The 24336-nt window shown below is 45.0% G+C and overlaps 1 protein-coding gene across 1 annotated transcript in view; it reads right to left on the bottom strand.

Moving 5' to 3' along the window:
* PCNX2 (pecanex 2) overlaps positions 1 to 24336 on the bottom strand; it is a 299183-nt gene that overhangs the window by 22187 nt on the left and 252660 nt on the right. Inside the window, exons 26-28 of the mRNA XM_042908044.1 lie at positions 14640 to 14893; positions 7812 to 8045; positions 6260 to 6372 (exon numbers count right to left, since the gene is read on the bottom strand). Of these exons, the coding sequence (XP_042763978.1) occupies positions 6260 to 6372; positions 7812 to 8045; positions 14640 to 14893 (601 nt within the window). The remainder of the gene's footprint in view (positions 1 to 6259; positions 6373 to 7811; positions 8046 to 14639; positions 14894 to 24336) is intronic.

Below are 24336 nucleotides of genomic sequence, written 5' to 3'. Positions count from 1 at the left end.
CCCTAACTTTGCATGTATATATTTTTATTTCTCGAGGACTGTCCATCAGAGCTGTGTCACTGTTGTAAAGTCAAAAATATGGCCCCATTAAATCTATCAAATAAAGTAGAGCTTGTGACTTATGCTAGGCTGCTGTATAAGACCCATCTGGGGCATCAGGGTTCAAAAATCATCTGTTAGCTCTTTAACATTAAATATGTGAGAATGACCTGTGCATAAAGTACACCTAAGGGAATATCCTGATTTTAAAATTATCCAAGAGGGGCCCCTGGATGGCTCAGTGGGTTAAGTGTCCGACTTCGGCTCAGGTCATGATCTTGCGGCTTGTGGGTTCGAGCCCCGCGTCAGGCTCTGTGCTGACAGCTTGGGGCCTGGAGCCTGCTTCGGATTCTGCGTCTCCCTCTCTCTCTGTCCCTCCTCCACTCATGTTCTCTGTCTCTCTCAAAACAAATACATTTTAAAAATATTTTTAAAAATCATGCAAGAGTATATTGTGTGCATGCTCAGACGCACACGTGAAGGTCATGGGCCACTCATACTTTGAACGTACATGTAACCATATAGTAAATAAAATACTAGCAAGTTGAACCCATAATTGTATAAAAAGAATAATATATCATGACCAAATAGAGGTTATCCTAGAATTTGCAGGCTATTTCAGCATGAAGACCTCTATGAATGTAACTCAGTACATTAATAGTTTCAAGGAGAAGAAGATCATCTGATGCCTGACCCCACATTTTAAAATAATTCAGCATCCTTTCCTGATAAAAGCCTTATCTAGCAATCTAGGAAGAGGAGGAAACTCCCTGGCTTGATAAAATGGTCGGTTGGAAGCCTGCAACAAACCTTACTTTTTAATGCTGAAATATTACTCTCGTTCCCTGAAACATCTGGATTAAGGCAAGGATGCTTTTGTGGGCAGAACAACGGGCCCCCGAAGGTGTCCATATCCTACCACCTGCAACACGTGAATATGTTACCTTAAACACTGGAAGGAAATTTTGCAGATGTGATTAAATTAAGAATTTTGAGAAGGGGAGATTATCCTGGACTATCTGGGTGAGCCCAATGTACTCACAGGGATCCTTGTGAGTGAAAGGAGGAAGCAGGAGAAGTAGAGTTGGAGTCAGAGAGAGATTGAAAGATGCTGCACTCCCAGCTGGAAAGATGGAGGAAGGGCAGCCTCTAGAATAGGCAATGGATTCTCCCCTCAGAGCCTCCGGAAGGAACACAGCCCTGCAGACATCCTGACTGTAGCCGAGCGAATGCCATTTTGGACTTTTGATCTCCAAAACCGTAGGGTAATTATTAACTTCTGTTGCTTTAACCCACCAAGTTGGTGGTAACTCGTTATAGCAGTAATAGGAAACTAACACAGATGCCCACTTGAACACTGCACTGGGGGGGGGTCACAGCCAATGTAATAAGAAAAAGAATTGAGGATAAATATTGGGGGGTGGGGGGAATGCCAGAATTGCCATTATTTGCAGATATGTCTTTCCACCAGAAAATCAAAGAGAATTAATTGGAATATTATGTTTATAATAGAGTTCAGTAAAGGCACCCAAAATAAGATCAAATTTTAAAAAATCACTGGGGCGCCTGGATGGCTCAGTCAGTTAAGCACCCAAATTCAGCTCAGGTCATGATCTCACAGTTCGTGAGTTTGAGCCCTGCATCAGGCTCTGTGCTGTCAGCTCAGAACCTGGAGCCTGCTTCAGATTCTGTGTCTCCCTCTCTCTCTGGCCCTCCCTCGTTCACACTGTCTTTCTTAAAAAATAAACATTAAAAATTTTTTTTTAAATAAAAAAGATAAATTACTTTCCTGTATATCAGCAGTGACCAATTAAAAATGTGACAGGAAAGATTCTATTCCTAATCACAATAAAACTATAAAATATCCAGAAATAATGCATCCAGAGATTATAAATCTCAAAGAAAAAGAAAATTTTACCAAAAGACATTTAAAAAACTGAATGATCACAAAGATACACCTTGTTACTGACTGCTGTTTATTTTCTTTCTCAATCTGTAAATTCCAGACAATATCCATCAAAATTCCAGCAGAGGTTATTATAAAATGTAATTCTGAATTTCACCTGAGGAGAACATGAGCGAGAATAGCATCCACCACAAAACAGCAAGAAAAAAGTAAAAACAGGAGGACTAGGCTTATCAGATATCAAAACTTCGTATCACTCTAGTAAACCAAACGGTTTTGTTATTAGAGAGACTGATCACTTTATTTATTTTTTTTAATTTTTTTTTAACGTTTATTTATTTTTGAGACAGAGAGAGACAGAGAATGAATGGGGGAGGGTCAGAGAGAGGGAGACACAGAATCTGAAACAGGCTCCGGGCTCTGAGCTGTCAGCACAGGGGCCCGATGCAGGGCTCGAACTCACGGACCGCGAGATCGTGACCTGAGCCAAAGTCGGCGCTCAACCGACTGAGCCACCCAGGCGCCCCGAGACTGATCACTTTAAACAGAAGTGTAAATCCAGAAGCATACCACCTACGACTGGGAATGTAGAACGTAGCATACGGCAAAAGTGGTATTTTAAGTTAGTGGTGTTTTTAACCAAGTGACCAAATCACTAATGAGAAACTACTTAGCAAATGGTATTGGACTATCAGCTATCCATTTGGGGGAAGAAAATGGATCCCTGTCTCTCATCACGTATGAAAATGTATGTGAATTTGTTGTGAGCCAGTAGTCGAGGGGGCTCATTCTCCAACACATACTACTACTTGTTGGCCCAGGCCATTCCCCAGGGCTGTGTTTTCAGCGAGCATCCTTGAGGGATGAAATGACAACTTTTTCCTCTAAGAAAAGGCTGGTTCCCTAAGCTCAATGAACATCTCTGGTCAGGGAAAACAGGATCTGCATCACCCCTGTGGGCCTTGGGGGCAAGGGGAACTGAAAGTAACACACTAATGCTCATGCTGCCACTGCGCTACGAGAAGCAAAGTCCTTTGTCTCTGACCCAGGAGTCTCGTATCCTCTGACAGAATCCATAAAAATGTAACAAGGTAGGAAGAGTAAAATCAAATCCTAAGACTTGACAGGATGCAAAAACTCAATGGAAAGAAGTAAAAATATACAAGTATCAGAGGAAAATGGAGGATACTATTTTTATATCCTGGAAATAAAAAAAAAAAACAATTTTAAGAAAGACACGAAATCCAGAAATTATAAATTAAAATGTTTAAAAAGTGTGCCGTAGGTAAAAATAAGTCAAGTGCACCTTGATAGAAAATATTTTTAACATATATAAATATCTTTTTAAAGTTTTTTTAAAAGTTTATTTATTTTGAGAGAGAGAGAGAGGGAGAGAGAGATAATCTCAAGCAGGCCCTGCACTGTCAGCATGGAGCCTGATGCAGGGTTTGATCCCATGAACTGTGAGATCATGACCTGAGCTGAAATCAAGAGTCAGATGCTTAACCAACTGAGCCACCCAGGCACCCCTTAAAGTTTTTTTTTAATGTTTATTTATTTATTTGTTTTCAGAGAGTGCGCACATGTGTGTGAGCAGGAGGAGAGGCAGAGAGAGAGAGAGAGAGAGAGAGAGAGAGAATCCCAAGCAGGCTCTATGTGCCCGATGCCAGGGCTCGAGCTCATGAACCATGAGATCATGACCTGAGCTGAAGCCAAGAGTTGGATGCTTAACCGACTGAGCTACCCAGGTGCCCCAATAAATATTAATATCTTAATATGAGAATACCTTCTAAATATCATTAAGAGCCTAATAAAAATGGGTAAAGCATATACATGGGCAGTGGGAAATTGACAGAAAAAAAAAATACGTCATCAATAAATATGTAAAATGATCCTTACCCTCACTATGAATAATGGAAATGCAAATTAAAATGAGAATGAGATAATTTTTCACCCAGGAGACCAGAAAAATTAAAGATTGAATATCCGGCATTAGTGAGGATATGGCCAAGCGCTCTTGGCTGGATTACAACTGGGGCAGCATTACTGGACAGCAATTTGACTCTATCTATAAAAAATTACACTTAAACATTTTTCTTGAGCTGTGGAATCTTTTTTTTTTTTTTTGCAAGAAAAACCATTTACTGGATTCTAGCATATACAGTGTAGAGCACAGCTGTTCGGCTGAGGTAGAGGTGGGGGCCCTGCCACGGTCCAGCCTCCCCTCATACTGCGTCCCTCCCCACTCCCCATGACACACCCGATGAAGTCAGAACTTCACGGCCATCAGGCCCCCAAAGCCGTTGGCCCAGGGCAGAGTGTCAGTTGCCTTTAGTCATCGGAGATGGCATTGGAAGTATGCTGCAGGATTTGGCTGTGGTAGGGGACCTCTTAGTAAAAGGAACTGGTCCCAGATAATCCAATCTTCCCCCAGAGTACCGAGAATATGGTTCCCAGATTTATCTCATCACTATAAGCAGAGCTGATGCGGGAGTAGGAGAAATTGTTTGAAACAAAGAAAATCCCATCAAAACCGGGTTTAAAACAAGCAGCTGGTGAGCCTGGTGCTTTAATCAAGGAAGAAATAAATAAAGCAGACCAAGCAAGAAACACCTGGATGGGGAATATCTGAACAAGTCACACAAAGAGCAAGATGGAAGAAGTCTTTGAAAGTAGCTTAGGGAGGAACTAAAAGAATAAATCCTTGAGGCATTTTATTTGCAGTTTGCAAAGAAAATTCGGAATTTATTATTATTATTTTTTTAAACCGACTTCAAATGGGTCAAACAGAAGATCAGCTGCCTGGAGGCTATGACTGTCTGAAGACGCATTTTGTGATTCCAGAATCTTCTGAAGCCCTTCCCCAACCACACTCTCTATTTAGCGAAGAGCCCCTTGCAGCAGCCACATCATCCTGTTTTACGAAGCCCACACACAAGCTTTCTGCTAGGCTTTCAATCATCAAATTTGGCCCCAGACGACCCCAGAGGAAACTGTCGGGGTCTACAGCATGAGGCTGAGTCAGGCGAGAGAAGCCAGTCAGCTCCTCTCCAGGGTATTCCCTATAACAAGTTCTAACTCCACATCAAAATGGTCAGTTAGCATTTCTCACCTGTGAAGAACATCGTAAAATTCAGAGATGTGGGAGTTGTGAGAATAGCTCTACCTCGGTGTTTACCTTTTCCTGTGCGTGACTCAAGGCTGCTGCGTCCAGAGAGAAATGAGGAGACGTGCCCACCATACCACTTCACCCCTCACCAAGTCACACACCGAAACTGATGACACCCTTCCAGAACTTTCCACTGGTAAGGGCTCACAGCCGTCCCCTGCAGAAGGGCATTCGGGAACCGTCAGCAAGTCCCCCTCGACTTACTTAGTGCGGAGGCTGTGAAGGCTGTTAAACCAATACATGAGTGGCTTTTGCCATTCAGAAGCTTGGAATCCAGTCCACACTCGCTCCAGCTGAATACCAAAAGAACCCTTTTGGGTTCCAATTATATATATGTGTGTATATATATATATATATATATATATATATATATATATATATGTTGTATGTCAATTATAGGTCAATTTTTAAAAATTTTTTCACATTTATTTTTGAGAAACAGAGTGAGACAAAGCGTGAGCAGGGGAGGGGCAGAGAGAGAAGGAGACACAGAATCTGAAGCAGGCTCTGGACTCTGAGCAAACGGTTAGGCACAGAGCCTGATGCGGGGCTCGAACCCACGAACTGTGGGATCACGACCTGAGCTGAAGTCGGACGCTCAACCGACTGAGCCACCCAGGCGCCCCCCAGGTCAATTTTTTTAAAAAAGGAGAGAACCTTGAGCTATTTACAAACAGAGCAGGAAGATCTGGTAGAAACAGAGTTTGAAAACACAGCTGAGGGGACATCCAGTTAATCAAAGCCCCGCAGAGACAGGGCAGGGTGCGGTCTACACTGGAGCACAGATGTGATGATTTCCTTTTGCAGGAAAAACGGGGAAAGGGAACGGACGTTTTTATTAAGCATTAATTTTGCTAGAGACCAGGCTAGGAAGTTCCTATAAATGGTTTCATTTCATCTTTTCAGCAAATCCATGGCTTGTAACACAGAAGGCCCTGTACCCATAATCCTGGGGTTTTGGCTGTTCTGTATTAGTGGCATTTCCAAATGCAGAACTCCAAAAGGTCACAGTGCTCAAGAAAGCCTTCTTTTGGACCCAGCAGAATTTATTACAGAAGGAACTATCTGTAACTTTAAAATAAAGAAAATGATTGACAAAAATCACTCAGAAACACCGTTGGTGCCGGTACTGTTTCTGCAGGTACCTGAGGGCCATGTTGTGAGCTGCCGTTCCCAGAGCTCGCCTCCCCAGGATGCACAGGGCAAAGGACAGGGTCACTAGAGGAGAGTCCTCATCGCTGTCCAGGTTCTTGGAAGGCTGAAAGAGCAAGGATGTTAATTCAACTCTCACACGGGTTCCAATAGGCAAGGACACAGAATCATAAAGGTAGAGTGTCAGGGGTGTTGTCCGTCAGCCATTGTGGTCACCGAGTTGACTAGAATACCCCAGGGTTGGGGGACTCTCTGCTTCCTGCAGAGTTTCTCTCGTGCTTGGACGTGGAAAAAAAAAATTGAAATGAGGAAGCTACTCTAGAGGAGAGATGGGGCTAACATGTGCCTGTTGACCCAATTCTCTGGAGTTTTGAATATGGCGCCTCAGGAGAAGAGGGTCAGGGCTTACATTCAAATGAATGCCCACCTTAGCACCGTCCAATGCAGGGGCAAGACGTGCCTATCACGTGCAGGTGAGGGTTTTCTGTTCTCCCTATAACAAGGAGCCCACTGAACTGACCATTAAGTCCACAATCGACAACTAGATTTAAGGGGTCATCCAAAGTCAGCTTAAAAAGAGAGGCGGGGAAGAGGCAGAAGAAAGAGCCGAAATATCTTTTTGCAGGGCAAATGAAACAATTTCAGGAACCACACGAGGAAAGAGGAACACTGCGGTGATAGCTCGGAATACCCGTAGATTCTTTGCACACCTCAGCCACCTGAAGAGGCTAAGCAAGGGTTAAGCTATCAGCACACATTCCCTCTGCTGCACCTGGGAAGGCAGATCCTACCACCTGCTCCCTCTGCGCCCTGTTTTTAAACACTCGCGGAAAGGTTGAGGACCTGGGTTAGTGTTGTAACTTGGTTTGTCCCCTCAAGTCCGCTGGCGTACTTCATCACTACTAAGGAGGGTGTATTCATTTTGGATCTACTGTTTCTATCAACAGCATGTGGATTTGGCTTTTCAAATCCCAGGAAGCAAAGTCAACTGACTCCCTCCCCTTGCTCCTCCCCCAGCTCCTCCTCCTGGCCGACCCTCCTCCTCTTCTTTCTAGAAGCTGTTGTCCTTGGTTTCATTTCTGAGAGGCTGCATTCATCTCCGGAAGTGTCCTCAGCATGTGGGCGATAATGCCCAAGAGACACGACTGCGGAGTGAGATGGGCCATCTTGATGGCTAAACAGATCGGTTGCAGGGCCACAATTCAATACGTTCGGCAAATCCTCCGGATTTCAGCAGATATCCTTTGTACGGAAAGCTCCACAAGCAGCTCTAAACAAAGAAGTTTCCAGACTTTCAAAGCTATGACAGACGCTTAAAACAGTGCTAACCCTGAGCACAGTATAGAGAGAAATATACCTTCAAGGCTCCTCTATCGGAGAACGTGGTATGTGAATTCTTCCTTTTAATTTTGTCTAAGTGTTAAATAAACATTTATCCAGATGCTAATGTTCTGTCTACCATACAGTATAAGAGACGGACTTGATAAATGCTTCCTGTTTTTTAAATTTAATTCAGTACCTCCAGCCCCCACCTCCCTGACCTACCTCTTGTCTTTTCCGCGCACAGTACTGAATCCACTCTAGATAAACGTTACAGTAGCTGGCTCGTGTTATCCCCTGGAGACACGGGACGTAGTCATCATCGGTGTTAATGTTGAACATTGCGAGGTCACGCTCAATGTAATGCCACTTCGCAAAAGGCTGCAGGGACTTCAGAAGTGATTCGTTTTTGATCCACAAGAGAAGTTTGGGGGACGTTACCATATAGTATATGATGCTCTGCAGACAGAAAGCAAGATTTTGAGCCCTTAGAGCCGTTCGAAAGACGCAAAGACTTCTTATTTATTGTATTTCATAAAGTAAATCAATGTCAGGGAAGTATGAGACATAGTTGGTTTCATGGCACTTCCTGCCAGGTTTAATGCTTAGGACTTACTTGAGACATTCTAAAGTGTCCTGTCTTAAGGGTCACCACAGGGATGAGGGAAGTGGGAAGAACAGAACGCTAACAGAATGTACCAGAACAGAATTTCCATGGTGAGGAAGAATGACAGCCACCCCTACCCCTTCAGAGAGAGACACACGAGAACACCCTTGGGTTGCCACAGGCTCCTGTGGAGGCCACGGGTGGCTGGAAGACACTGGGGCAGACCCTCTCCTGAGACCCCAGCCAAAGACTGTTTAATGAACAAAAACAACAAAATTCTCAAAGAACATTTTTTTAATGTTTATTGATTTTTGAGAAGGTGGGGGAGGGGCAGAGAGAGAGGGAGACACAGAATCTGAAGTGGGCTCCAGGCTCAGAGCTGTCAGCAGAGAGCCCGATATGGGGCTTGAACTCACAGACCTCGAGATCATGACCTGAACCGAAGTCGGACGTTCAACCTACTGAGCCACCCAGGCGCCCCCAAAAACAACAAAACTCTTATGGAAAGTACTTATGATGTAGAATTGTTGAAACACACATGCACACGTAATCCGGGGTGCCCAGACAGTGGACATCTGTGATGCCTTCAAAATAACCCGTGTTTTCCCCTCCATCAGACAGACACTCCACTGAGGAATATCCCAACTGGGGAAAATGCCACCCTCGGGCTTTCTTCTTCTAAGTCACAGCTTTACCGAAAGCCATCTTGCAGTTTGCGAACGAATGCGTCCTTCAGAAAGGCTAGCGCCCGGCCTGGAGAAGTCAAACTGTCGCAGAGAAAACGAAAATCCAACTCGGATGTGGGTGCATCGGCAGCAGTGGTAGTATACCTTCATTATAGCCTTCTGTACCCTTTATTATCGCAGGCAACTGGAAGGGGTACTCAGTGCCACTGAGGCTGGGGCGGCCCCGGGAACGTGGCTTGTATGTCACCTGGGAATCGCCAGCAACAGGGAAGGGCGGCGTCTGGTGCAAAAGAGGCAGCGATGCACGCTCCTGTGGCCCCAAGCCCCGTGGCCCTCTCTGATTATAAAAAGACATTCTTCCCAAGGGAGGAGGCAGAAAGGAAACCACACGGCCCGGACCTGGCCAGGGCGTAGGTGGCTTGACCCCCGTGACTGAGCGGGCAGAGACATACTTTTCCAGGCAGGCTCCTGCCCTCTCTCCTGCTCTTCCCTCCCTTCGGCTGGGACACGAGATCCGGAGCACCAAGGTTGGCGCTTGCTGACGAGTGTCCGGGTTCAGGTTATCTGAGGAGTTTGAGCAGGTGAGTGGGTGGACGCACGGGGTCCGTGGATTCGGGCCAAATGACGGCAAAGGCCGGACTCAGCCGTTCTCAGCTGTTAGGACCGACGGCAGCCTGGACTTCGGGAAGGCTGATCTGCGTGCAGCTCATGGCGTGTGGCCTGCCTTCTTTGGGGCATATTCTCCGTAAGCCTCCCCCACCCGACCCCAAAGTGGTGGAGCGGGGACAATGAAGTCCGCGGTTCACACGCTCTATCGTTCCTGCGGCACTGCACCCAGGACAACCCCGTCAGTCTTGAGAAGTCCCTTCAGTATAAGGAGGGAGGGGACAGAGCGGGAAGGAAGAAGGAGGAGGCCACAGGAGGCTGAGTGGGAGGCAGAAAGGACAGAGGTGCAAGTAAAGTCCACTTCTGTTCATCTTTCGGAGATTTCAAACAAGACAATGAGTATAAAGAACTCAGCACGTGGCCTGGCACACAACTTCTATTTGGCATGTAAGTCCTTGGATCTAGGACTTACCCATCCAGGGGCTTGAGGCTCAGGGAGTCTGTGCTAGCAGCCCAGGTGAGGGGTGAGGGGTACGGGTGAGGGAACAGAAGGCATGTGGGGCCGGGAGACCGCTGAGTCTGTGGTGGCCACCAGAGTGCCTTCCAATATTCAAAGATGTCAGTTCTGAATCTGGAGGGTTTTTGTTTTTTTTTTTAATGTTTATTTTTGAGAGAGACAGAGAGACAGAGTTCAAGCTGGCGAGGGACAGAGAGAAAGGAAGACACAGAATCTGAAGTAGGCTCCAGGCTCTGAGCTGTCAGCACAAGCAGGGCTTGAACTCACGAACCCTGAGATCACGACCCGAGCAGAAGTTGGACGCTTAACCAACAGCCACCCAGAGGCCCCTGGATCTGGAGGGTTTTCTACGGCCGACTTGCTGGCAGGATAATTTAAAGCTTTTATGAATGTGGGTGGTTTAAACAGCTGACCCAAAGTTACAAGCACAGGAGGATCTGTGACTGGCCAGAGGCAAGGTGTCTCAGCTGACGATTACAAAGGGTACGAAGAAATTGGGTCTGTCTGAACATCTGGCTCTAGCAAACATCTGGTCTGGTCTTTCCCCAATATGTCCCAATCACATGTACCAGATAGGAACAACAAACAAAACTTGAAGGGCGTTTACTTTTTCATTCATTTCTAGGGAGGAATGAAAATAACCCCCTCGACCGATGAAGTCAGCATAGTTAATGAGGAGTTTGAATCCCAGAGATTGAAACTTCCTCCTCCAGGTCTGGCAGAACCTTGCAGTGTTGACTTCCCAGTGCTGCCCCGGCTCAGCTCCCCAGTGCACGAGGGGAACCCGCTCCCCTCGCCCCGGAGAAAACACAACACACCCAACGGTGGCAAACCATACTCCATTTCCATTTCACGCAGGCAGAAATCCTGTCGGGGAGACAGAGTCAACGAACAGTGTGAAATCCTTCCGAATCTGTCAGGATGAAACGGATACGACACTAAGTCGACCCGGTAAGTGAGGACAGGGAGAATGAATGGGCGGCATAGAACCATGTGGAAAGCGAGACCTCTTCTGAATTAATCCACCGTATCTGGCTCCTCCAGCAGGGATTCTCCTGGTTTCTCATTTTCATTGTGGATCAGCATATTCTACCAGACAGCTCGTTCTAGGAAGGGGGCCCCGGCAGGCAGACCCACACGTGCGGTCTTCCGCTTCTCATTCTGCAAGGCCAGCGATAAGCGCATCTCCTTTCTGAAAGGCTTGGACAGGAAAGACGGCGGCAGGAACACCAGGCCCTCGCAGAAAGCGGATTCCTTGACTGCTCCGAGGGTTTTCAACACAAATAAGTGGAGGGGAGCTGGAGGAGGCACCAGAGAAAACCCTCCAGTCGTCAGGAAGGAAATGATTTCAAGTATATTCCTACAGGGTGGGGGAACTGACCCAGTTTATTAGGAGATTAAAAAAAAAAAAGAAATCCTTTTGTGTAATGGAAATACTCCATGCCTTTCTTCCTTTCTGATTTGCCTGCCCAATAAAAATAACAATAATGACGACAAAAAGAATGAAACCCAACTCTTGAAACTTTGAGCAATTCAGAATAACAAAGGCAGTCTTGTTCGCCGAGTAACCAAGGTTTTTACCCTCAAATGCTGTTTCTTCTGTTCTGATAGCCACTGGGTACCCCTGAGATTTTCTTTAACTAGCTCCATGGGGGGACAGGGGCAAGTTCTGAGCTACCCCACAGCACAGGGCGGCAAGCACTGAGTGCCACAGGCAGAGAGAGCCCCGCATGAACAGGCCCATTGATGCTACTGGGAACCAACCCACCTGCCACCCGACCTGGGCCCCTCCTGAGCACTATTTTGGAATTTAAGAGAATTCTGTTTCTGTTGAGCACAAATATGTCCGTAGTGGTGCCCAAGCTTAGTTGTGTATCAAATCACTTGGGAAATGAGTTTAAAAATACGGGGGCTAGGGCCCCTCCCCAGGCCCACGGAGTCAGAATTTCTGGGTAGGACATGCAAGTCTCTGATTAGCCAGCTTACTCGGGGAGCCTGGTGCCAGGGGTCTGCCCCCAGCTCGCGAGCAGCGCCCCGCCAGGTAACAAAGCATTGCGCCGGGTGCCTCTCCCACCCCACCTGACACCCGCCCCCCCCTCTTGGAAAACAGAGTTAAGGGCATTGTTTTCCCACAAACTAAATATTATCTGGCAGGTTCTGGGCGGGGGTGGGGCGGGGGGGAGCTCCTTCAGCCTCGGCTGCTTGCACATTATCCTGGACTTGTTTATCAGGAAACTGGTAAACTGTCATTTTAGAAAACATACGGGGGATTGGGAGGCAGGAGAAGAGGAAAGTGAGTATCAATCCAATTACCAGCTCAAGGGAGGGGGGCCTTGAAAAGCAGGTCCCGGAGTGGTGCCCCAAGGCCTCTGGAAAAGCCGAGAGGGGAGACCCTGAAAGGGCACCTCATCCTTTCCCTCTCTCTTCTCTCACTCGTGGCGGCCTGCTGGCTCCATCATGTGCGGCTGGGTCTGCCCACAAGTCTCGCTCACGGGAAGGCTGTTTATGGGGAGCTCCCGATTCACAGAGATGTGGCTCAGTGTTGAACACATCTGGATCTCATCCGCCCGGACTCTATGGCCCGGACCCCAGATCCGCATTACCTGGGACCTTTGTTCATTCAGTCCCAAAAATTCCCTGGATACCTCAACACACAGGTCGCCACACCGAACGCTGGGGACCCAAAGAGGAGTCAGGCGTGCGTGGCTCCCGTGCTGAGGGAGTCGCCGGAAGATGCAGGTGAGGTGAACGCCGGGCAAGGGCCCCAAGGGAGCTTGTGAGCACAGGGAGCATGAGGAGAGAAGGGCAGGAGGAGGAAGTCTGGCAGGGGTGGGGGCGGGGAGTACCGGAATGCGTGTGCAAAGGGGGTGATGGGTGGCAGTGTGGAAACTCTACCGGAAACAACGGTGGAAAGTTCCAGATGGTTTCTCTCTGGGTTCAAGGCTGCTCAGAATGCACTTTCCTAACCCCTCACTGCTGGCACAGGACAACCTTCCGGCCCCTGGGAGACACCAGGAATGTAATGTGGCAGCTTCCAGGAGCATTTCGAGGGGACCGCTGGTGCACGCCCTTGGTCTTCGTTTCCTGTGTCCTCTCCTCCATCCACTGGAGCCTGGGGCTTACCTCTTGCAACATGAAGGGGGGGAGTCACTTAAAATGGTAGGGCTGGCAGCTGGAAGGAACCTGGGTCCCTAGGACTTCCTGGAACAGAGCCACAGAACAGAACCCCTCCGTTCTTCATTCACGTGTGACAGAAACACACTTCTCGCGCCAGCGTGCCACGGTTATCTCGTCACCCCCCACCTCTACCCCCAGTTGCGACGCCGAGTCTGCCCAGGGCTGACTCTGTATGAAACACGTCTTGCAGCGCAGTTTATAATGGCCAAGGGAGCAGACCGTGGAATCACGAGGCAGGAGGTCACCACTCCCTGATGTGCTTTCCCAAATCTTCCCCGATGTATGCAAGGCTGGGCAAAACAGCCACAGTTTTGCGTGAGGCGGGGCTGTAAATTCCTGCACCCCTTCGGCACACATGAAGGTGGTGAATACGAACCCCTAAATTTGTTTTGAATATTCCGCACAGGAAGGGGTCTCACGAACATTTCTCATTACACCTGCCTTGGGGTGTGAGGCTCAAGAATTATTTAACCTTCTGACTCTTTACAGTCTGTCTTCTATTTCCTGTAAACTTGAGCACTATTGACACACACGTGGGGCTCTCCTCGGTAGCTATTCCAAATTTCTAAACGTCTTTCTTTTAGTTGGTTGAGACTCCTGAAGCTTCAGGCACCTGTGTTATCTGCCTACTTTGTATTTCTTCATTTCTGCTGGGCCACCTCTCACAGCCTCAGCTGGCAGGGAGTCTGGGATCTCAGACGGATGAGCATCCTCGTTTTAAATGCCATTAAAATGTGGACCCCTGTGATGACCAGGACCCGGGGTTCCCACCATGCAAAGTGCTCCCTATGAACAGAAGCCCGCGCAGACTGTCCTCCCCGCTGTTAGACCCGACTGTCCCTCTGCACCCTCGTTCAAGGTTCATATTTGTTTCCCAGGACGCTTCACTCCAAACCGGCACATTTTCTGAGGTGGAATATGGGTTAGGCAGACGTGGCCCCAGAGCAACAGGAAAACTATGTCATTAGTCCCAAACGAGTGAGGAAGAAAGGCCGTCATAACTAATCCTAACTGGATCATTTCGCTATACTTTTGAGTTTTTATTTTAGGCTCAAAAAATAATTCTGGTTCTAGGGTGGAAATTGCAGAGCATCTAAATCGGTAACTTGTCGCACGTAAATGCTGAGGTTTAGTGATATTTCCAGGACATTTCAATTTATCGTCACCATCATCACCATAGCTGTGCTGTGTTAGAAAGGAAGACACCGATTTAGGGAAGGAAAGGAACTGTCTATTAGTGGCCATGCCTAGGCTGTGACTCAAAGCGTGAGCTCCAGGTTACCTCAAAGCCCTTGAGGATTTTTCGCAAAACCAGTGGTTCCCAAACCTAGCTGGGTCTCAAATTCAGAAGATGAGGAGAAGCTTCAGCATCTAGCCTTTTGCAAATCTCTTTGGGAGCCTCTTGAGCCAGCCCCGAATGATTACTCAGACAAGTGTCCCGGGGCCCAGAGCAGCGATACCTTGATGTAGTATCGGATGAGGATCCTACGCAGGTCAAAAACCTGTAGCATGGTGGCCGCGTTGTTGTCTATGATGCTGTAGCCCTCCAGGATGTACTGTGTTCGTGTGATCTCCCAGGTGAGCCAGCGGAGGTTGAATGCGGCATTACAGGACAACAGGTGCGGCAGGTGGCCCGGTTTACAGCAGCAACAGCCTCTGTCGTCCTCATCACCTTCCATGATGGCCTCGACCTCTCTCTGCTGGCAGTAGGTTCCTGGCAGAGCACAAACAAGATGGAAGTTATACAAGGAGTCACTGGGTTAACCTTTGTTCACAATGGATTTTCCCCGGCCTTCCCTGGAGGGGAAGACACCGAAGAAAGTCTGGGAATCAGGAGGATTGTTTAATTCTTAAATTCCCAAATAAGTCACCGTTCTCATCGTCATTAACTCTTTTCTTCATTCGTGTCCATTCTGATTCTCAGCTCCTCCCCATTCGTGTGTGTGTGTGTGTGTGTGTGTGTGTGTGTGTGTGTGTGAGAGAGAGAGAGAGAGAGAGAGAGAGAGAGAGAGAGAGAGAGAGAGGAGACAGACTTGCACGGTGCTCATGCACACCAAGTTGAAAGGCAGTACAGTTATACTCTTGAGCTACCTTTACCAGAAACCTGCAGGTCACAGCTGAGCAGAGGGGATGCTAAACAAGGGTAGCAGGTGGAGATGTCTGAGAGCAAGTAGGTACGTGCTGATGTGTTTTTCAGGATGGAAAGCTCCCTGCTTCTTTTCTGGAAGAGCTCCGTTGCCTAACCATAAGGGCAGACCACGCCTGCCACCTCACCTCACATGACTGAGAGCAGGGATGTTGGGGGGGGGCGGCGCTCAACGTTTTTGTCAATGATTTAAAGGGGAACATACACAGTGTGCCAACGACATAAGTTACTGGCACCGTCTGGAGTGCAGAGTTGTGGCCGAAAACGATCTCCGCAGACAGGATGGTGGACTGAAACTAACATGCTGAAAAACTAATAGGAATAAATGGAATATCCTGCATCTAGTTTCAAAAAACCAGCTGCACGCTTTGCGAATACATGCTAGCGTATTTTACAAGTACTCTGGTAGTTGCATGGATCATAGGAACCAGAAACAGGAAAAGCGAAAGATCCTACTCGGAGTGGTCCCTCAGAACCCTTGGGTGTTTTTAGCTTAGGAGAAATGTGGTTTGATTTCTGTTGGAGGAGATCATGCTGGCTGCTGTCCAGAGAACGGACTACAGAAGAAGCAGGGGTGGGAGCCAGGACATCAGTTAGGAGGCTGTTAGTTAACACACATGACACAGTGGTGATTTGGATAAAGGCCATCGGGGAAAGTATGGAGAAATGATCACATCTGGATCTCTCTGAAGGTAGTCTGTTAGGATTTGGGAACCAATTTGGATGGGAGATGTTGAAACGATTCATGAAGAATGGTGTGAAGTTTTCTGACCTGAGCAAGGTGAAAAGTGAAAAGACTGTCCACAGAGATGGAGAAGATTGCAGGGCGAGCAGCCTTTGGGTGGGCTGAGGGGAAGATCAGGAAGTTTTTCTTCCATATGTGAAGTTTTAGCTGTTCGCTATTAATCAAAATGGAGATGTCAAGTAGACAGTTGGATTAAGAAATCTGGAGTTCAGGGGAAGGGTTCTGGCAGAAATTCATAACATCTGAGAGAATTATCAGGATATAGGGGCGATTTAAAGTAATCTGGGGAGAAAGGACAGGTCTGAGAGCTGAGCTCTGAGCGTTCCATTCAGAGGCTGGGGAGGTGAGGTTCTCCCAAAAAATGATTGGCTAGAAGTGGTCTGTGAGGTCAGAAGAAAACCAGAAAGAAGCAAAAGGCAAGTTAAAAAAGAAAAAAAGAGTTTCAAGGAAGAGGGAACATCAGCTATGTTAAATGATGCTTATAGGTCAAATTACCTGGGGAATTAACTGTGAGATTTGGCCATACAGAAGTGAATGATTATCTCTGCAAGAGATGTGTCGGTGTAATGATGAGTGGGGGAGGGGATGCCTGCTTGGAGCCAACAGTAGGGAAGAGAAAAAAGCAGGGACAGTTAGTGTAGGTAACACTTTTGGGGAGTTTAAAAATCTTTACGACTTTATTCTATTTTTGGCCATTTATTGCATAGGCTGGAACCTCCTGTACAATGTTAAATAAATGTGAGTTTAGGGGGAAAGTATTCAGTCTTTTAGCATTATGTAAGGACACTAGCTGTAGGTTTTTCATAACCGCTCTTTGTCAGAAGGAGAAAGTCTTCTTCTATTTCCAGTTATCTAAGAATTTATAATAAAATCACAAATGGGTATTTAATTCTAGCAAACGCTTTTACTGTTTTTCCCATTTATTCTGTTGATATGGTAAACCCTATTGATGAATTTCCGCATATTAAACCAATCTTTCATTACCGGGAGAAACGTGACAGGTTTATATATTGTTGGATGTGGTTTTCTAGTATTTTGTTGGGAATTTTTGCATATATACATTCACAAGGTATATTGGCCTATAGGTTTATTTCCCTGTGATGTCCTTGTCTGGTATACATGTTGAATTTATGAAATGAATTGGAAAGTGTTTTCTCTTCTATTTTCCGAAAGAGTTAAGGCAATATTGGTCATAATCCTTGCTTACATGTGTAATAGAGTTTAATACAGTTTACATGATTAATGGTAACAGGGATTCTAGAGTTCTCTCTGTGGCCAAGATGTTTTGTTTTTGTTTTGTTTTGTTTTTCCTTATGAATTCAATTGCTTTAGCACATATATATAGGTCTATTCAGATTTTCTGTTTCTTCTGGTGTCAAATTTGGAAAGTTATATTTTTCAATGAGTTTTTAATTTCACCTAACTTGTCAAATTTATAAAATGTCCTTATTATTATAATGCTTTAAGATCTGTAGTAATGTCCACTCCTTAATTCGTGATCTTGATAATCTGTGTTTTATCTTTTTTTTTTTTCTGGATCAGTCTGGGTAGTTTTTTTTTCTTCAATTTTATAGGTATTTCCTCAGAATCAATATTTGATTTCATGATTATTTTCCTCCATTGTTTCTTTATTTTATGATCCATAGATTTCCTGCTCTCATTTTTTTTTTTTTTAATTTTCTTCTTTTATTTGCTTCGGGTTTTATTTCATTTTCTTTTTCTAGTTTCTTCAGGTGAAAGTGTAGGTTAGGAGTTGCCAATTTGTATTTTGTAAAAGGTCAGAGAGTAAATATTTTAAGATTTTGGGGCCACATATGGTCTATATTACTGCTGCCTCCTCGTCCCCTCTCTTTCTCTTCTTTCCCTCCTTCCCCATCTCCCTCCCTTTAATATAAAAGCCATTCTAAGCTCATAGCCATAGTTCGCCAACTCCTTGCTTAGATCATTGATTTAAACCTTTCTTCTTTGCTATTATAAACCTTTAGAGCTGTAAATTTTTCTCTACACATAGCTTTGGTTGTATCCCATACATTTTTTATACTGGTGTTTTTAATTTTCCTTCAGTTCAACTATTTTTTAACTCACCTAGTTTTTATTCCTTAAACCTCTGTTATTAGGTGTATGCCTTTTGAGACTGTTTTATCTTCATGATCAATTGACTCTTCAATCATTATAAAATATCTTTATTTTGGCTAGGGATTACAATGTGCATTTTCATCTTCTTGCAATCTGCAATAGATGGATTTCATACCACTCTTGCTGTAATGTTGTAAGATTATTAAAATGGTATATTGACTCCTTCATGTCCTTGCCATTATTGTTGTCAAACATTTTACTTGAACGTATATTTAACCCCCATAATACACTGTCATTATTCTGCTCTAAACAGTAAAGTTTTTAAAAAGAAAAGAACATCTTTGCTAACATATTTGCCATTTCTGGCAATCTTCATTGTTTTATGTAGAATTGATTTTCTATGTTATCATTTGCTTTCAAACTGAAGGATTACCTTTAACATTTGTTACAGTGGAGGTTAGCTGGTAATCATGTCAACTTTTGTTTTTCTGGAAATATGTAGATTTTGCCTTCAATTTTGAAGGATATTTTCCTTAGCTGTAGAATCCTGGGTTGATAGTTTTCTTTCGGCCCTTAAAAAATATCATTGCACGGTTTTCTGACTTGCATTATTTCTTATGATATTTTAATAATTCAGATGCTTTTTCCCTGTCTGTAAAGTGTTTTTCAAACTTTCTCATGAGCTTGACAAAATGATTATAGAAAAATCTCGGATGCTCTTTGATTTTTCTTTCTTTAATTTTCACCAGTCTGAGGATTATGTGCTTAGGTTTGGTTTTCTTTGTGTTTATCTGGCTTGGGGTGTGCTGAGCTCCTGGGATTTATGGATTGATATTTTCCATCAAATTTTGAAAGTTTCTGAAGAATATTTTTTCAATTTTTTTCTGCCCCTATTTATCATTTTTCCTTTTGGATTCCAATTTTACACATATATTAGAATGCTTGATATTGTCCCCATAGATCACTGAGTTTCTATTTTCTTTAACCTTTTATTATTTGCCTCAGTTTGGACAGCTTCTATTGCCTTGTCTTCAAGTTCATTGATCTTTTCTTCCATCCTCTGAATTTTTCATTTCAGACATTGGATTTTATTTTTAGACTTTCTGGCTCTTTCCTATGATAGTCTCCATCAGTTCACTCATTATGATAATTTTTCCTCTGAATTCCTAAGCATATTAATATCTGTTTGAAACTTCTTTTCTGTTACCTCCAACATCTTTGGGTGTGTTTCTATTTATTGTTTTCTTTTCCTGGTTATGGACCACTTTTTCTGCTTATTTTTATATCTAGAAACTTTTATTATATGCTGGATATTGTTGATGCTATAGTGTTGACAGTCTGGACTTGTTTGTTTGTTTGTTTGTTTGGTCTTTTCAAAGAGTTTTGTTCTGTTAAGTAGTTAATTTATTTGCACATCAGCCTGCCAGCTTGATCCTTTTGAAACTTTTTTAAAAATTTAAATCCAAGTTAGTTAACATATAGTGTAATAGCGATTTCAGGAACAGAATTTAGCGATTCATCACTTACATGTAACACCCAGTGCCCATCCCAACAAGTGTCCTCCTTATTGCCCCTCACCCCTTTAGTGCATCCCCCCCACCCAACACCCCACCAGCAACCCTCAGTTTGTTATCTATATTTAAGAGTCTCTTAACTTGTTTTTAGAGTGTCTAGAGTAGACCTGTGGGGTGATAATATCTCTACTCCTAAAGCTTGGTCTTTCTGGGGTCTTGGTTGAATTCCTGGGATGTTCAATAAGGTGTCTCTGCTGGATGATTGGAATTTCTACATCTCGGCACCTTACAGCCTCCATATTTTCTATTTAGTTCAGACCTCCACAGTTACTATTCTCTGTCAGGACTTGCCTCTAACAGTCAGCAGGTTAATATTCATCCAATTACTAAAGAGGATCCCTGTACAGATTTTTACAGTGCCTTCCTTGTGAAATTCATTTCTTTCTGATACTCTGACCCACAAAACCCAGCTACCTTAGCTACCTTAGCAGCTGAGAACTCTGATTCTGCCTCCGTAGCTCAGCAAGACGACTGTACTCTATTTGGGTGTTGCCCCCAACCCCCATACTACAGATAAGAAAGGGTCTCCAGGAAGAAAGCAAGGGTAATTATGGAGCTTACTTGTGTCTCTCCTTTCTCTTGTTGATCAGAGGCTTGCACTGTCTGTTCAATATCTGAAAGCAGTTGATTAAGATATTTTTCCTAGTTTCATAATTGTTTATGGCAGGAAGTATAGTCCAGTACTGGTTACTCAGTCATGGCCAAAAGGGTAAGTCTCCGAATCCTTTTACACGTCTTCTGAGACTGAATTCAGACGTAAAAACTTTCCTGACATCCATTCCCATACCATTCATTTTTTCCAACATCCCTTATCATTATTTACAGTGCCTGCTACTTAGTAGGTGCCGACAGAGTAGTTGGTGCAATGCCTGAATGGGTAAATGAAGGGAAGATTTTTATCCAGGTCACTGCATGCACAGGCAATGGAAACTCTATTGAGAAAACGCATGGCAGATTATATTGCGTGTTTGGCAGACAAAGAAAATCAATGTTTGTACTAAGCCTCTCCACAGAACCCATAAATGAGATGGTCATAACAAGTCAGAAATGGGAAACTACAACCTTCAAGTAATAATGTACATACAGAACTGTTAGGATAACAGTCAATGAAACAGAACTCAAGATCAGGATGGAGAAAGCAAGCAGGCAGTGTTACATGAAGTGTAACAGTGAAGGGCTGATCCCACATCTTTGATTCCATTTGTCTTTCCCCAAGACCTCACTGCTTTGGGTTTTAGCTGAAAGCACTCCTTTTTAAAACCTTTCAAGGGTGTCTTAGCTCCTGCTGCAATAAAAAGCTTTTATTCCCTCTGGTACAGATGTATAGAAATACATACATGAATTATCAGCAATGAGTAATTCACACTGCATGCTCTGGGGCCTCCAGAGTGAGTAATGGCCACAGTGTCCTAACTGATCTGCCCACTGGGACCCTTGGACGTGCAGGCACTAGACTCCGGGGGTGGGAGATGTCTCATCCTACTAAATGGCACGGGGACAACACTGGTTTTCTGCAAGTAATAATGTAATTCGGGAAGAAACCCTCTTTCAGTGAACAAAGTGAGATAGTTCTTAGACTCCACAAGGAAGAAGCATAAAGGAGGATTTTCACCTCCAATAGGTTAGCAAAACTGGTCAAATGACATGCTTCAAAAATCTGCATTTCTTTACAATTTCTTTCTCCATACTTCTCCATCCAGGTCTGGCATTTACCATGTTGAGCTGAATGTAAGGGTTTTTTTTTCCCCCTTTACATTGGGCTGAATGTAAGGCGTTTTTCCCCCTTACATCAAACAAACTGGAAGGTGTGTGTGTTTCAGTGTGTGTGTGTGTGTGTGTGTGTGTGTGTGTGTACACACACAATAAAATGAGGAGTTTCGATTTCTATCATGTGAGCAGTAAAGACCCACACCATGAGGAACATGGGTGCATCTCGGCACTGACAAAGACAGTTGAGGAAACAGTGTGCCATGAGGGACGGCTGCTCGACAGGGACACCCTAATTGCCAAAGGTTTTTGATAAACACTCAGTTAAGGTAGACCTCCGTACCTCCTTTTAGGAACAAAAGATTCATAGTCAGGATCACATTGCAAAAGAATACAAAAATAAAAAAACCCGGTCATTCTGTACATGCACTACTCTGCTGCTCAAATGCAAAGCAAGACCATATATTCTCCTCCGAGAGGCTCACCGGGTTTGGAGCACATTTCCTCCAAAGGGAACACCAAGAGTCAACTGCCCTTACGCCATGACCTACACCATTGGTGTCAGTGAGAGAGGACCTGGCTGGCCGTTTCTGTCCGGTGTTTCCACTGAAACTGACCCTTGGCATCTTTTATGTTGTGATGTTCTCATGGTCTAAGTCAGTGGGACACAGGAACGCCTTCACTAAATAATTTTTAAATTTAAATTATTAGAGTGTCTTAGAGCCTGAGTGCTGATAGATGAGAATGCCTAATTAAAGCAGTGGAAATTAATTTTTTGAACTGAAAATGTATCTAGAAGGTCCCAGATGTCTCGCCACAGAGGATATATAGCAATTTCCTGCATGTGGCCACAATGTGGGGCAGCTCTTGCTGCCGTACCGGGCAGCTCTCCTGACCACTGACCCTTCCTTCCTCCCTTTGCTGGTTCCCCCCGGTGAGCAAGCACTGCTCCCCTTTCAGTGCTGTTTGCCACATGTACCAGCGACAGGCCAGGCCTGGCTTATTTATTGACACTTAATTCCCGAAAGGAATGAAGTTAATTTAAAAAGTCGTGCACAGTACAATGGCAAATGATAAAATTTAAGTAAAATTGGGGACAAGAAAAAATATGATGAAGCCAGAAAGAATAATGTCAAGAGACCCTAGCTGCATTCTGTGATACCCTATATATTTACTAAAGGTAGGCCACAGACTTCCCTGGGGCTTTCTAGAAGACAATGTAGAAAGAAACCTTGAATAGTTTCTTGTGTCCTTAAGACAACAACAAAATAATTGCTTGGCAGGATCTTGGCTATTTCAAGCGAAGACACCAGAAAGAGAATGTTCCCAGGACCCTAATAAAAGGTACATGGTGCAACCTGGTGAACACTATCCTTAAGAGAATTGCCCAGAAAGTACGAGCTGTTCTAATATGGCCAAAGCACAACAAAGAGAAAGCATTTCTGTAGGTGGCTGAACCAATTCGACCTTAGGAATGTGGTTCTCTAGAGGTCTCGTGTCTCCCAAGGGCAGAGTTTAGAGAGTCTTGAGGGCAGGAGAACTTTATCGCTTTGAGGAAATCCTTGCTATGGATCGTTTTTCTCCACCCAGTTCTGAAAATTATTGTGGACTGAGCAGTAGTGACTTAAGCCCAGGAATGGAGATATTCTGTGTGGTCAGTCTGCACAGGCCCCCTCTTTCGTGGTCAAGCCAGGCTAGAGGTAGAGCTGACATCCTCTTGGAATGGTCGGGAAGCCAAAGAGAATGGCTGGCTGAAACAGAAGGTCCGATAACCAAAATCCACCCAAAGTGTCCCCGCTTCCATTCCAGAGAACCCTGTGGGGAAGGTGCCATCCAGGCCCGGAAGCCTGGGCCAGAGGAGATGGGACTCAGGGCAGGCCGGCTCGAGTGGAAACCTGACTCTCACGGAGACGCATGAACTTAATCTTGTAGGTAACAGGCAGGCAGTGGGGACTTTTGAGTCTCAGGAAAACACGAGTAAAGTTGCAGTTAAGGAAGATTCCCCTGCAGCTTTGGGGGAGCAAAGAAGGGGCTGGGGCCGGGAAGTCAGCTACCCACAGTCCCATTCAGGTGAAAAGTGATGGGGACAGGAGCTAAGGAAGAGGCTGTTTACCAGGAGGTCAGAGGAAATGAAGGAGAGGCCCGGCTACTATGTGAAGGGGACACATTAAAAACAGTCCCCTGCAGGGGCGCCTGGGTGGCTCAGTCAGTTAAGTGTCTGACTTCAGCTCAGGTTGTGATCTCACGGTTTGTGAGTTTAATCCCTGCATCAGGCTCTATGCTGACAGGGCAGAACCTGCTTGGGATTCTCCTTCTCTCTCTCTATCTCTCTCTCTCCCTCTCCTCATACCCACTTGTGCTCTGTCTCTCTAAAATAAATAAATTAACAAAAAAACGGTGCCCTGCAGTGGGAAAGCTGCACTGAAAGAAAATGTCAGCTTGCTTTACAACATGCACAGCAAAGTCTAAATGCACAGTATTGTAAAGATTGGGCCTCCTGGCCCTCCAGTTTTCCTCCTTTATCTGATAGGAGTATTTTGAGAAACACCACTCAGCTGTCCCAAAGAATCCGACTAACTGGATTCCCCAGAAAACCGCATGTATTATCATTATTATGTTTAGGGCTATCCAGTGACAGTGTTTTAAAATAACTTTGCTAGACATTTCTTCGTGCTGTGTTTTCATATGGCCACTGCCTTCATTGGACCTGCGTGCCAGACACCGGGCCGGCGTTTTACGTATGTGTGCAATGAGGCCACCAGGAGGGGACTGACAGGAGAGAATCAGTCCCTGGCCATGGAGTGGACTATAATTAGGCAGACATAGGTTTTAGCCAGGGCTTTTGATTCAAGCTGCAGGTGGGCTTTCAGACACACACTCTGGGATGTGTGTGTGGATTTTATAAATTG

The sequence above is a fragment of the Panthera leo genome, chromosome D2 (genome assembly GCF_018350215.1).
Source record: "Panthera leo isolate Ple1 chromosome D2, P.leo_Ple1_pat1.1, whole genome shotgun sequence".
NCBI classification, from domain to species: domain Eukaryota; kingdom Metazoa; phylum Chordata; class Mammalia; order Carnivora; family Felidae; genus Panthera; species Panthera leo.
This window is presented reverse-complemented; position numbering and strand designations above follow the sequence as displayed.